The 14,092-nt window shown below is 52.7% G+C and overlaps 6 protein-coding genes across 6 annotated transcripts; 2 read left to right on the top strand and 4 right to left on the bottom strand.

Moving 5' to 3' along the window:
• Window positions 1-451: 451 nt before the first annotated feature.
• INS49_009685 (uncharacterized protein) lies at window positions 452-1,129 on the top strand (the record flags this gene model as incomplete). Its single annotated transcript, XM_043170413.1, has 1 exon — window positions 452-1,129. The coding sequence occupies one exon, from the start codon at window positions 452-454 to the stop codon at window positions 1,127-1,129; it is 678 nt and encodes a 225-aa protein (XP_043024978.1).
• A 446-nt stretch (window positions 1,130-1,575) lies between these two features.
• On the bottom strand, window positions 1,576-3,296 carry INS49_009684 (uncharacterized protein; the record flags this gene model as incomplete). The annotated part of the gene is made up of 5 exons (XM_043170412.1): window positions 1,576-2,069; window positions 2,142-2,313; window positions 2,380-2,470; window positions 2,550-3,127; window positions 3,219-3,296. 5 exons carry the CDS (start codon window positions 3,294-3,296, stop codon window positions 1,576-1,578), a joined length of 1,413 nt encoding a protein of 470 aa, XP_043024977.1.
• A 1,961-nt stretch (window positions 3,297-5,257) lies between these two features.
• Window positions 5,258-7,254, top strand: INS49_009683 (uncharacterized protein; the record flags this gene model as incomplete). Its single annotated transcript, XM_043170411.1, has 5 exons — window positions 5,258-5,753; window positions 5,802-6,191; window positions 6,377-6,456; window positions 6,527-6,893; window positions 6,959-7,254. The coding sequence occupies 5 exons, from the start codon at window positions 5,258-5,260 to the stop codon at window positions 7,252-7,254; spliced, it is 1,629 nt and encodes a 542-aa protein (XP_043024976.1).
• Window positions 7,255-7,531: 277 nt separating this feature from the next.
• On the bottom strand, window positions 7,532-8,883 carry INS49_009682 (uncharacterized protein; the record flags this gene model as incomplete). Its single annotated transcript, XM_043170410.1, has 2 exons — window positions 7,532-8,491; window positions 8,560-8,883. 2 exons carry the CDS (start codon window positions 8,881-8,883, stop codon window positions 7,532-7,534), a joined length of 1,284 nt encoding a protein of 427 aa, XP_043024975.1.
• Window positions 8,884-9,980: 1,097 nt separating this feature from the next.
• Window positions 9,981-10,919, bottom strand: INS49_009681 (uncharacterized protein; the record flags this gene model as incomplete). The annotated part of the gene is made up of 1 exon (XM_043170409.1): window positions 9,981-10,919. The coding sequence occupies one exon, from the start codon at window positions 10,917-10,919 to the stop codon at window positions 9,981-9,983; it is 939 nt and encodes a 312-aa protein (XP_043024974.1).
• A 1,292-nt stretch (window positions 10,920-12,211) lies between these two features.
• INS49_009680 (uncharacterized protein) lies at window positions 12,212-13,938 on the bottom strand (the record flags this gene model as incomplete). Its single annotated transcript, XM_043170408.1, has 3 exons — window positions 12,212-13,642; window positions 13,712-13,831; window positions 13,906-13,938. The coding sequence occupies 3 exons, from the start codon at window positions 13,936-13,938 to the stop codon at window positions 12,212-12,214; spliced, it is 1,584 nt and encodes a 527-aa protein (XP_043024973.1).
• Window positions 13,939-14,092: the final 154 nt, after the last annotated feature.

Below are 14,092 nucleotides of genomic sequence, written 5' to 3'. Positions count from 1 at the left end.
TGACTGGCAACCACGATCTCACCTTCAGACGCGGCTCGCATTTGCCAAGTTGACGTGTGGCCGCTTTGTGCGCCAACCGACTTCAGCGCGGCAACAAACAACAGAAGCGCCGCCACAAGGCATCGTCTGTCTATTGTCTCTCTTTTAGCTTCCGCGCGTGGAGGGAGATATTTAGAAGTTTGAGCGGCTCTCCTCGCGCACCATCTTAGATTTTCGTGCCTTCAGTGTCAATTGGCATTTCTACGACGAGTTCCCTTTTGTTTAGTCCTATCTTCGTACTCATATTCTTGTACGCATTCACGCGCGACTCTCAGTCACCCACGGTTTTCAGTCGACAGACTCCAACAGGGCTGCCCACGTCCCACATCTTCATCTATATATATCCTGCGACTTCAGATAATATCAGCTGCGGGCCAGCATATCAGATTCACCACCACAACTACAAATCATCATGGCCATCGCTAAGCTCCTCCCCGTCCTCCTGAAGAACAAGGACACCCTCCTCGAAGACGGCCTCGACCCCCGAGCGCACGCCCAGCGGGGCGCCAACACGGGCATCAGCTACGGCAAGAAGGCCGCCTCGGCCCCGCTCAGGGCCTGGGAGAACATCCCGCGCCTCGTCGTCCGCGGCCTGCAGTTCGTCCTGGGGCTCGTCATCGTCGGGCTCTACGGCCACCGCGTCGACAAGCAGCACCGCGCCGAGGGCACGTCGCCCTCGCCCGAGTGGGTGTTCGGCCTGGTCGTCGCGGGGCTCTCGTGCGTCACCGCCGTCGCCTTCGCCGTCGCCGCGCCGTTCGGCGCCGTGTCGAACCGCTTCAAGACCGCGCGCCTGTTCTCGTGGGACCTGACGCTTTTCCTGCTGTGGATCGTCGTCTTTGGCATATTTGCTGGCATCTTCCTCCACCGGGACAACGATGACTCGTACAAGGGGAGCAGCACCGCCGTCGAGAAGGGCGCCGTCTGGGTGGACCTCGTCAATGCCATCCTCTGGCTGGTCTCTGGGGTTTACGGGTTCGTCAAGACCTTCATGAGTGGCAAGGTTGACACACTCGGGGAGAAGGTCACTGGCAAGGTGTTTGGGAAGAAGCAGCCTCCGCCAAACAAGATAGAGATGTACGAGACGGTCTAATAGCGCATGACCAACATAGACGCCTCACTTAGATTGGGCTGTAATAATATTTTGGGCAACTCGCTCATAAAGTGTAATAATCCATTACTTTTCTATCTTCAATCCCTTGATACTACTTGTAGAATCCCCAGAACGCACTTTGACTGGAAGTGATTGGACGCTTGCCTCACAAACTGTTGGCCGCCGCCCTTGGCAGTTAAGCCACACAGTAAGTCAATGACTGATCCTGAAGTTATTTCAAAGGAAAGATCCCAGTCTGCCCCAACATCGAGGCGCCTGCCTGGAAATATGCAAAGGGGATGCTTCAAACTTGAGGCGCAAGTTGCAGTCCTTGCAAATGGGAGTTCCTGACCGGAAACGTACGGACCGATGGACCAGGAATATTCTCCCAGCAGAGTGATAATGACTTCAATGACGCTAAACAATAATCTCGACGGAAATCATCTCTAGACTAATTGCAACGCTGTAACAAAGAGCACTATTGAAAGCACAACTCCAAGGCCGGAGGCAGATGCAGTCGGAGATGCCAGACTGTCTGCACTCCCCACCACATTCTCAGTTCCGACCCAGGCGTTGAAATTCTGCATGCCCGTCTCACTGCATCCTCCTATGCTCATCCCTTGGATCTGGGCGATGACGGTATCGTCACGAGTTAACGAAACTACCACGGGGGACGGTTCGTCCGCGTCTGGTAGAGTCGGAACTGCATAGGAACCATGATAGACCCCGGGGCCCCCGTCGGCGGGCGACCGAGCTGCGTCCCATGTTGCTTGCACGTCAACCTCGCCAAGCTTGACGGTGATGTTGGCAGGGGATGCGAGCGCGGCATCGTAGTAGATTTTGATACCGCCTAGCAAATCGACGGAATACTCTGTCTGACTGTGGCTGACAGTGTTCAAGGTGGTGTTTTCTGTGCTGCAGTTCGAGCCTCTTTCGGGAGCTGTAAAGGGGTGATGCATGTTAGAATCTAGATCTGGCGTCGGGGGTATGGAGAGGCCTCAGTTGTACTTACTGTAGTATGCTGTGATACTCTCCTGAGTCACATCGCTTGTGCCATTCTTGTACATTGAGATAAATGTAGGAAGGACATTGCGCCAACCCTCGTGAGGCATGGTAGACACATAATCATAGAGTGCTCCCGTTTCCATGGCAGGAGAGCTATGCAAAGGCCCAATGTAGTGAGACTGGTATGAAGTCAGTAACCTTTCTGTGCACATTAGGAGTCATGCTTCTCTTTTGCAAATACGTACCTCGCCGAAGTCATTCCAGCTGATGATCTGAACAAAGGCTGGCTGGACGCTTATAACTTGGGCCCAACGATCTACCCAAAGATTGTCTGCACTAATCGAGCATGACAGTCAGTAAACGTTTTTTTGACTTCCTTTTAGGTGGATCTACCACCTGGGCAGGTGACACTTACTTCCAGACCCAGTTCTTGTTGTATCCTGGAAGGTTGGTATAGAACCACGGCGAGACCGCCATCATGTACTTTGATTTGTCGACCACTCCAAGGTACGTCTCGTCCACACTGCCGTCCATCGGCCTGACACCACTCGGCCACGCGTCCCAGCTAAAGAGACCATCGGCGACATTGTCGGCAGCATCCCACGCTTTTTGTGCGCCAAGGGAAGACCAATCTGGGATCAAGAAACAGTCTGTCTCTGCTTTGATGTCTATCCAATCCGTTGCGTTGGAACCGCCTTCGAAGGTAGACACCAACGGTTGTGAGTTCTCTGTGTAGTAGGCGCCATTTGTTTGATAATTCGTCATCAGCGCGAGGACGTCGTCTTTGGGCCAAGGTCCGTTGCCGTCGTAGTCGAAGGAGAAGAACAGCTTGAATCCAACGGAGTTGGCGACCTCAAAGGCCAGCGGGATCTGTCTTTCGTTCGAAGTTCCATTCCAAGCAATGTTCAGAACGAAAGCATCTATCAGCGCTTCTCGGGCCAAAGAGTACTCTCTTTCCCAGTCTGATGAGGTGAAGAGAGCTGTGTTGTCAACCTGTTGGCTCTTATTAGTACCGGTAAGCCTAGGTTTTGTCCTTGCATGAGACAAGACCACGGACTGTCCCAGTGGATGAGGAAGGGCTTACCAGAAAATGTGCAAACACAGCCTTTGAGAGAACATGCAATGGGCATAGCAATCCCACAAGTATAGTGGAACACCTCATTCTGGCTGAAGAACAAGAGAGAACTTGAAGGAAAGGGGGTATCACCAAAACACAGACGGCTATCGCAAGCACCGAGGGAGGACATCTTTCAGAGTCACAATGGAGCCAAGGCCTAATCTTATACTGGTTTACCCGCGAGGAGGCGCTTCGCCTCTGGCGACTGCCTGAACACATGCTGCATGCGCCGTATGAGTGATTCTTTTCGAGCTTGCCCGTATTCCGACTACCTGGCCCACCAAACCGGATGCGTTGGCCCATGGCTGCATGTTCCGGCCCTTCTAGCCGGGTGACATCGTACCCATGTTTTCGCCAGGGCACTGCACATGCGCGTGTGAGGCGCTCTCGCTTAGATATGCAAGGCCCGATCTGGTCCCATTGTGCGAACAACGGGAGACTCCATCTCGCTTCCAGCAGTGAAGGTTGCGTGCCTATCGCGCCCGACGTCTTGGCCGTTACGAGCGAGCGGTGGGCTGCGAGAGCACGCGCCGGCCACACAGCACTCAGTTCCACCTGTATACGGAAATATATGGACCACGCTGCCTAAAAGTCAGTTGATTACTAAATTAGCGTCTCGAGTTTCATGCAGGGCAGCCAGCCCCCAGTGATCCTTCGCGATGATGCTATCGCTAGCTTCGATAAGAGCCGTGTGGCTATGCGCCCTTGACCCGATTCAGCAGTTCCCTTCGACGATAACGGGCAAGTCCCGACAGCTTCAAAGTATTGGCATTGAGAAAATTTTCAGCGGAGATGTGTTGAAAACGCAGGCAGCTGTGCAGCAAGAGCTTTGGGACTATCTTGCAACAGAAATAATACCATGTGGAGAGTGATTGTTTACATATGTGTCGTTAACTTCCCCCCCCACTTCTCGTCATGGTCCCAGCAGTGCTTCATTTCACCCACACCTGTCATACAGTAATTCCAGCAGAGAGGGATAAAGCGGTTAGACTGGAAACTCGACGTAGGGATGCACCAATCAACCGGATAACAACCGAAATACGACATCTTCGCACACTAACTAGTAACCAACATCACAAGGCAAATTTACTCTCAGCCTGATAGCTACGACGGGGGGGGGGGGAGTCATGCATGGGCAGTATCCGAGAGGACTTGGCTGAAATCCTTCAAGCGAACATTGTACTTCGGGTGGCAGTTGAGACTAGTCGTTTGATCGACCCTGCGCGCAATCGATTCACAAGCCACTGCTCTTGCCTTTATGATTGATCTCCTACGCTCTGTTCTCCGCCGCTTGATGGAATGTGTTGCGTAGTGGAATTGAAGAAAAAAAAGCCATAGTTTGCGTCAGTTCAAAACACTCGGCAACGAGGTCGATAGACTGAGACCTCGTGGTACTTTGAAGCCTTCGTCAGACAAAGTATTCAAATCTATGATGAGTTATTGAGTACATTCATGTGATTGATCGCACCAGTAAATGTATCTGTCTTTTCGTCCAAGACCACCCTAAATGGGCTGGTTCAGTAAGTTACCATGGTGGATCAGGTACTTAAGTACAGCACGTCTTCTCCTTTGTTTGGCATCAGCCAGCGTAGATTTAATATGTGCTGTTGATATTCCACGGAGTACTAGGAGCTATAGATCTTGATGCAACTATCAGATTAGTCACATTTGTGCCTACGTTGATGTTCTTAATCTACCTTGCGCGCACGACGGAAATGGCCAGTCAAGGCTGCAGAGGCGCAATCTAAGCCACTTTTTGAGCGAAACTGAGTAAATGTCCACAGGCTAGACCCTGATAACTAATTGGTGTGAGAATCTGGATCGGTAGGGACATCTTGATCCCGTTGCAGCTTAATAGCTTATGCGTGCCGACTTTAAATGTTGTGCATGTGCGGGGTCAACATAGACGGAACACTCGAGACGGGAACGATTTGGCCACCGTAAGCTTCTTCCTGTTCACTCTCATTTTTCCAGTTCCGCCCGCATCAGAGACAGGTCGATGAAAAATGGCAGATATCAGCGAATGTGCAGCCAAGCTGGACTACCAGCCGGAGACACGCTACCCTGACAACCCGTTCTTCAAAGGGCCGGAAGCGCCATGTCGGTTTGAGGCCGAGATATACAATTGCATGGTTCGAGGAGAGATTCCTCCTCAGATTGATGGTACTTACTATCGGGTTATGCCTGACGCGTTGTGGGCGCCACTATATGATGACGACGTCTTCATCAATGGCGATGGAGCTGTCGATGCCGTGCGCATCAAAGACGGGCACGCGGACTTTAAGCAGAAGTTTGTTCGGACTGAGAAATTCACCATCGAACGCTCCGCAAGGAAGGCGGTCTACGGAAAGTATAGGAATCGGTATACTGACGACCCAAGAGTCCGGACGCGCTGCCATGCGACTGCCAACACACATGTGGTGTACTTTGAGAACCAATTACTAGCATTGAAAGAGGATTCACTGCCGTATGCGATGAATCCCGATACTCTAGAGACGAAGGGTAAGTCGATTCGCGAGTCTTAGTCGAGCATGGCTGATTTCTGCCAAGGTGCCTATAACTTCCATGGACAATACACATCCCCTACTTTCACGGCTCATCCCAAGGTCGATCCTCACACAGGCGAGATGATCACTATGGGCTACGAAGCAAAGGGAGATGCCACCAAAGATGTGGCATATTTCCTGTTCGACAAGAATGGTCGAAAACTTGAAGAGTGCTGGTTTCAGACCCCATTCGTAGGCATGATGCATGACATGGCTGCAACCGATAAATATGTCATCTTCATCCTGACGCCACTGACTACTGTGCCTCTCGAATTGTTGAAGGAGGGTCATAAACACTTCGCGTGGTCTGAGGACAAGCCCTTGACCTTCGGCGTCTTGCCGCGGCGGAATCCAAAGCCAGACGACATCAAGTGGTTCCATTACAGGAACGCATGTGAGTAGCTGCTGCAGGGCTTCAGTTGTCGCAGACAAAGAGCTCGTTTATAAGCGGGCTCTGCTTGCCCTTCCTACCATTTAACCACAAGCCTCCGTCAAACAGTTACGAGTCTTGGTTTAAGCAATGAGGATTCTTCATGTCCCTGTCATGATTCTGCTACAAGTTTCTAACCCGTGTCATAGTCTACGGGCATACCGGTAATGCATTCGACGGCGACGATGGCTGTGTCTACTTGGATGCTCCACTGACTTATCATAATAAGGTATGTTTAGAAATTCAGACTTGTAATTACACCATCGGCTCAGGAAAGTACATAATGACCGGAACGGCAGTTTTGGTTCTTCCCACCCGTTGGGCAGAACATGCACACAGCTGCAAGCGCGCAGCCACCCAAGGACAGCACAATCAGCCATTATGTACGATGGAAGTTCGACCTCAACTCTACCGACCCCCACGTCGAGCCAACGGAGTTGGTGAACCTGGATGGGGAGATGCCGAAGGTTGACGCACGCTACGAGACCAAGTCGTATAGTCAATTATTCCTGGCCATGCACGACCCGAATTCCCATGAGCCTGCCATCGGAGGGGCGTACAACTCTATTGCGAGATGCTCGATTGAGACCGGGAAGCATGAATACTGGTCAGCTGGAAGGTCTACGGCTCTACACGAAGTGGCCTTCGTCCCCAGGTCGCTCGATGGTAAGAATATCAATCATGTGAGATACGGTGAAAGAATGCCAGCTAATTGTGTTCCTGCGCGCGAGCAGCCCCCGAGGCTGACGGATACTTGATCTCGGTAGCAAACAGAAGGGACAAATTGCTCACCGAGATCGTCATCCTGGACACGGCGAAGATTGCTCAAGGTCCAATTGCCATTATTGAGCTCCCGTTCAGGCTCAGGGCTGGGATCCACGGCAGCTGGGTAATGGGTAGCGATCTGCCTCGAGAGCAGGATCTCTGTGATATGCATGGAATCAGCAAAGAGGTAAAGAAGGAATTCGGAAAGCAGGTCTCTGGAACCAATGGTCAAGGTCATCAAATTGTGAATGGTGGTACATGAACTTGGAAATGTGTCCCGAAGAGCGGAATTTGAAGTCATGACAGGCAGAATGAAGCCATGTTTCCCCTATAGCAAGAGAAACGATTCTTCGTGTAAATTGCTGGCTGACCTAGCTAGGTCTCAGGTTGGAAATGACAGAACCACTTGGCCGTCCCAAAAAGTCGCCCGCGTCCCAGTCCACCACTGTAGAAAATACACAGGTAAATGCCTTGTAGACTCAGATGATCCTTACACAGTGAGCAAAGTGTTCGCTCCATATCACGCATCAACCATTCCATCACGACAGGTCGACCTTGACTGCAGCCATGTTCTCGGAAGAGAAACCAGTGATATAGAGCCAGGCCTTCTTCTTTCCACCCTCCTTCTTGGGATCGATCCCAACCAGAAGCGTGGCAGCAGCATTCTTGACGATGCTACCGTCATCTTCCCAAAGCAACTTCTTGTCCCACTGCCCTGTGACGTTCTTACTAGGCGTAACATGCCAAGCCATCGCGCCCTCCTTCACCTTGAGATCGTGGCCGTATCGAGCAAGATCGATGGCCCTGCTCAAGCCTGGGAGCACAAAGCCGCTCACATCGTCGCCAGTACTGGCATACGGGTCCAAGTAGTAACTCGGATTGTCGGTGGTAGAATCGATATCGATAATCTCCGCGACATCGATGGTCTTCGCACCCGACGACCCCAGCTTGCCAACCCACATGTGGCCGTCAACAGCGCTGGTCACCAGGATCTCATCCGCGGTTCTCCCGTGCCCCATACCATTGGGGCTGTGGAGCTTGTCCAGCGCCACGCTGGCTTCCACTTTGCCGTCCTCGGACACGACTGCGTGGATCACGTTTGACCAATGAGCACCAGGCCACAGGTCCTCGAGTTGGCGCATATGGCCGTCATAGTAATAGTGGTCGTTGGTGACATACAGTTCTGTCTGGCTGACGGCGAAGATGTCGTTGGGCGTCTTGATGAGCGGGTGCGAGATGGTGCGGACGTGCTTGACCGAGCCCCCGCCGATGGTGTGGTGGAAGACCTCGATCCTGGAGGCAGCCTTGGGAGCTGTACCTGGGTCGGACTCCGGCGTGCTTCCATCCCGCGGGTACACAGCCTGGTTTGGAACATGATTGACGGCCAAGATGTAGACAGCTTCGCTCTCTGACTTCTCTGGGTCCGGTATAACGTCGATGCCATGGGTGACGAAAGGCCCGTCAAAATTCTCAAAGGTAAGCCTCTTGGACTCCCTGGTCTGCGGTTTGCATCAGCTGGTGTGCCCATCAACTCCCGCATTCAAACCCAGGCCTATGGTCGACTTACCTCTGGGTCGATGATGTGAATAGATCCCTTGCTGTTCCACGCCAGGTTCGCATCGCCGAAGGTGCCTAGAGGTGGAAACCACTGATAGCGTGTCGCGCTCACATCCTCGCATGCGGTGAATAGAGTATGAGCAGGGGCGTAATAATGGATATCCTCGCAGTGAGTAGTGTCTTTCAAGACAACAAGGTCGTCTGGGCTAGCCAGTGGTGTCGAGCTGAGGGACCTGAAGGCGCCGATCTTGGTGAGGACTCGGGAAGTAGGCGGCCCGTATAGAAAGGCTGCCAGACCAGTCAAGCCGGCCATCAATATTCCAGTGGTCGCCATGCTTGAATTTTTTATTTTTTTTTGCAAGGCTTTTTGCATCAATTGATATCTTGAGAGCCGGGAAGACTAGAGATGGGGGGTTCTGGTTGAAGGCGACGCGATATCACGTCCGGCCGGGTTGTCGAGTCCAGCTTTGATGAGGGGATAACTAACTTTCAAGTAGTTTTACTAATTAGACGTCACCGAACTAGGGCACATCAGTCCTTGGTTTGCCAAGTGGACCTCGGGTTCCGGGGCACCCAACCCGTCTCATGGAGTAGCCGTTGGTTACATTATGGGTCTCATGAACGATGCGGGGAACAAAGTCTCCCCAACCGAAAATCCCGGTAGGTGACGTCGGAATAGCTCTGGTAGTTGTCTGGACAATTGGACCTTTCTGCATGCCTAGGTAATTGAGTGAGACGGGTGACAATCGAACAATGTAAATGTTGTCGCAGTCCACACATTGTCTTCCGCTCACGATAAACAATGGAGCTCATGCCTCACACTTGAATAATGGCATAACCTGAGGAGCAATCGGATCCTTTGAAGAGGCAGTGGCTTCATCTGAATACGTGCTAATATTCCACTCAAAAACGACTCTCTCGATCCCTCGTGAAGTTGTGCGCATGTTGGCTCTTGCGGGAGGAAAGATGCCGACCAGGATAATGTTAGAACTGAAAGCGAAAGGCATTTGCGTGATCACAAGCAGACATGCGAAATAGATAAACATCGGTCTCATGCGAATCAACAAATATTTACCTTGGTTTGAAGAAGGTATGAAGCAATTGTCTCCTCGGCCCGGCAGCTCGAGACTTGCAAAGGAAGCTACCTAGGTGGACTTGTAAAGGAGGCTTTGCGGGTAAAATGAAAATTTGCAATCCCCAGATACCAGAAAGTATGCCCCAAGTGCATCACTCATGAGATTTTGCGCAAGTTTTCAAGCCATGTCCTGAGCCCACGTGCATCGAATCCACCAATTCCTGCCTTTGTGATAACTCCGAGTCGAGGCACACGTCTCCAAGAAAATAAGCAAGCTGCCAATAGCTTCCCAGTTCAAGAGTCCAAGAGAAAGTTCACAGTGGCACCGTTCTTCGTGCTCACCAATCGTGACGCTGCTACTTGAGATCCTCTCTCTGGATGTAGTAGCGCTGTTGCTTGAGCCGCGAACAAGTCTCTACCACACCCCAAGCCTTCCGACTCCGTTCGTTGCTCAGCACAGTCTCATCTCCCGGACGATCGCATTCGAAGACGCTTCGCTTTCGCTTTCTGGACTGTCCCATCTCGCTTGTCTCAGCTTCTATGTCGGCTTTCATCTCCTCCCATCGGACTCGGGTCACACAAGACGCCGGGATGTAGTCCTGGATCAGGTATTCGCTTTTGCAGTACGCCTTCTTGAGCACGTCAGTTAGTCCCAGCTTAGCTGCGGTCTGCATGACATGCCAGATCGTTGACTGACTCCGCCACTCGCTCTCGTCTGCCTTGATCACCAGAACCTCGATGCTTTGGAAACCTTCGCGCTCGTACCATGCCGCAACATTGGCAGCTTGAGCACAATCGGTGGTCGTGGACATGAAGGGGCTTGCGTCACGGCGCTTCCAGTTCAAGTGATGATGGAAGTGCAACATGAAGCTGAGTTGATCAGTCTTGATGTTGGTAAACCCACGCGACCGCAGACCGTTGCCGGGATGTTCCTCGTGGACCGCACGGTACAGCACCTGGGGTCGGCTCTTACCCACGCACGCGCGAATGGGAGTGGACAGAGAAATGAGTGGCTTTCCCTTCTTGAACCCCTCCATGGTGCTGCTGCCAGTCTCCAAACAGGGAGAAGAGAGGATGGGTGACTTCTGATGCTGCAGCTTTTTCATCTGCTCCGGTAGAAGTACGACCTTGAAAGAGTCGGCTCCCTTATCTCTCTCAGACTTATTAGTCGTGACGGCCCAACCGATCGAGGAAGGGTTCACGTTGATGGCCCATTCTTTCGGCGCAAACAATGCAACATTGAATGTGGCACCATCTCCCTTGGCCTCTCCATCCAGGCCAGCGGTTCTTTCCATCTTGAAATTGTGATGATGTCGACTTTTAAGCGGGCATGCAACTTCTTGATCAGATGGTTGGAAAGTTCTTGTGGGAAAGGAAGTGATTTCTCAAGATATCGGTTGGGAATGCAGTTTGCAGTTCGGCAGTTGTGAAGGTGACTTGAAGGCTTCAACAACGGCGATCGAGGGGTTTCGGCACGGTCTCAGACAGAAGTATTATTGAATCAGGGAAATCAAGTTCGGTGTCGAAGAAAGTGGATAATAATATGTTTGGGTTGGATGCCGCTCTCAAGAATGATTCTTGTGATATGAGTCGACGGGTCTTGAAAGCTGAATCTTGGTCTGGTCAGGATGTGAAGGCCATGCGTGTAACACCAGGCCAAATCACTTACCATTCGTGACTGCCCCAAAAGTTCTTGAGGTTCAGAAAGCATTCGGGGCCTCAGAGTGAGCCTGAATACTTCCAAGATTCTCTAATTGCCTTTGAACGCTTTGAATCTGAAGTTGAATATCAGTCTGTTGGAGAGGAAGGGTTAGGTTCACCGCAGACTAGCAAAATCTTCGGAACCAATCACCATGCCACCGTCGGTAATGCTTTCCGAGGTCGAAAGCTGAGACCCAGGAGCTGTCGTGACAGCAAAGGTTCCTATGATGGCAGGCCCAGTGTGCTGTTAGAGGTTCGTGCGAAAGTAGCGACTTATTTGAAAGTCCGGTCGACGTTGAGTGTCAAGCAAGTTGAAAGAAGGTAGAAGAGTCGCAGATAAGTCACACCTGACTGAACTGGTGCTTTCTAGGAAATGGAAAAGAAAAGTCGATCAAGTTGCTGCTCCAGTAGACTTCTGATGAACTCGATAAATTTGGTCTCGCATGGTCAGGGGAACAGACAGGTCTCTCCTGTCCTTCCGTTTGACGTTGGATGTACTATTGAAGGATGCACAAGGTGGCCTGGGAACAGCCATTGATGAGTAGGGCTCCCGATGAAAAGACCAGGTGCCACGTTAGGTAACTGGGCATAGGAGAAAACAGAGTTTAGATAGAGCACTTCCAGGGTCATGTGTATCAGGCATAGTCTGCGGGGGGAAGTCTATGGCTTAGCATTACTATGAGCTCTACAGCCGCTTCAAGAAGAATCTATCAGTTGGATGGAACGATCAGTGGCTTTGAGTATAAGAAGGGGCTGATGATCTGTAAACAGGGTCAAGTCATGAGTTGATTCAAATTGTACATTGCTCGGTACTTGAGCCCTATTTTACATCCTCAGCTGCGCGCTCTTGTAGTCTCATTCCGTCTCTCAATCCATCATCCGCTCATCACAGGAAGTTGATACCCACACCAACCGAGAGACCCTTGCGTCCCAGCTCTCCTCTCCTCATTACCAGAGGCAAGCTAAAGTTGAGCTCAAACCTCGCAACAGGGTGCGCGTACACCAGACCAAAACCAGCCGCTATGCTCGGCAAACCGTTGCTCAGCTCGCTGATGGCCCTGCTCATGCCGCTCTTAACCGCGCCAGGGCTCATCGCCAGTCCCTTGCTCTCCTGCTCGCGGGCCCTGCTCTGGTCCTGCAGAGCGACCAGACGGCCTCCGTTCGCGAACAGCTGCAGCCGGAGCGGTGAGTCGACTCCCGTACGGGGAAGGGGGAGCAGCATGTTGACGCTGCCCGCCGCGAAGACATCGCCACCAACGGAATCGCTTCCCTCACGAGGGCCTAGTCCACCGATCTTGAAGCCGCGCACGTCGGTGGGGCCGCCAAGCTGGAATCGATCGTTGATCAAACTGGGAATGGACTCACCCTTGGGGGACCAGCCAAGGGGGAGGGGGTAAAGAAGACCAAACCGGAGACCACCGCCGATGGAGATGCCGGTCCGGCTGCTGCTGACGCCTGGTAGCGGTACGGGAAGTGCTCCGGCGAGCTCAACCTCCGATTTCGAGAAAGCAACGTCCCCACGCAAGGGACCGAACCCCGCCAACTCCGTTATCGTCTTTACAAGGTAGCCGCTCTGGGGGAGCAACGGGTTGTCCCGGCGATCACGGGTCAAACTGTAGGTGAGGGAGCTCTTCATGCTGTCTCCAGCATCCGCCCGAACAGTGGGCGAAGCACCAGCGCTCAGTCCAGTAATCTGTCGCCATGTGCCAGAGTATGCAAGGTTGTGCAAGTCTCCCTGTTTTGACAGCCACGCCGCCTTCAAAGTACCCCCCTTGATCAGCTCATCATGGCTTGCCCAGTCCTTCTGCGTGTTCGAGGACAGTCCCTCCACGGTTAGTCTCAGATCGGGGTTGCCATTGACTGGGGCAGTGAGTGCCGCGCTGTAGGCCGACCTTGTCCGTGTTCCCGCGCTGGTGTTGATTGACAGCTGCTCGGCCCCACCGAACAAGTTCCTGCAGAGCAAGTTGATGTACCCGGAGCCCTCGGCGTTACCCAGGTCGGTACCACCCTTCAGCATGAACCGGGACTTCTCTGCGACGCGTATGGATACATCGATATCGGTTCCGGCGGCGTGGGGGTTCGAGTCGCGGGCATCGGAGAGGAAGACGGTGGGCTCGGGCTTGAAGATCTCGAATCGCTCCAGCTTGGAGGTGGCTTCCTGCACGCCGGCGAGGACCTCGCCGAGTGTTGTGCCGGCATTGCGACCGTTTCCAACGAGAGGGGCGAATACGGGGTCCAAAAAGCCTCTGCGAGTATTCTTGGCGCCGTGGACCTCAATGGAGTTTATGGTTGCCGGTCGTTGGAGATGGTCGCTCAGCTGTTGATTGCATGTTAGAAGGGACTTTTGTTGAACGCAGCGTTTCGCGGGTATTCAGGGTTGGCTGACCAGCTGTAACCGTCTCTGCAGAGCCTGCTGGTGCCGTGCGAGGTCGGCTTGCTCCATGTTCTGGGCCTCCTGGCGCAGAATGGCGGCATCGGTCTCGAGTTTCTGGAGGGCTTCGATGGCCTTGCGAACAACCTGGTGTTAGCCATTGAGTGCTAATAGGCAGCTGAGGGGAGGTGTACAGGCATGATACGTACAGAAATGCCACCGGAGCTTTGATTGGAAGCCATGGGCAGTTTCCAAGAGCTCTCTGGCTGATGTGCACCTTGCGAGATGGTCTGGAAACCTTTTAGATATCTCGCATGGCCGCAGCAGTCGCGTCTCGGAGAAGATCGCTCTCGCACCCGAAGTGGCTGTGCTTGTGGCTGGTGAGGTACGGAGGTA

This window comes from Diaporthe citri, assembly GCF_014595645.1.
Source record: "Diaporthe citri strain NFHF-8-4 chromosome Unknown scaffold_4, whole genome shotgun sequence".
Classification (NCBI taxonomy): domain Eukaryota; kingdom Fungi; phylum Ascomycota; class Sordariomycetes; order Diaporthales; family Diaporthaceae; genus Diaporthe; species Diaporthe citri.
The sequence above is the reverse complement of the archived record's forward strand: the minus strand, read 5'-3'. Positions and strand labels throughout refer to the sequence as shown.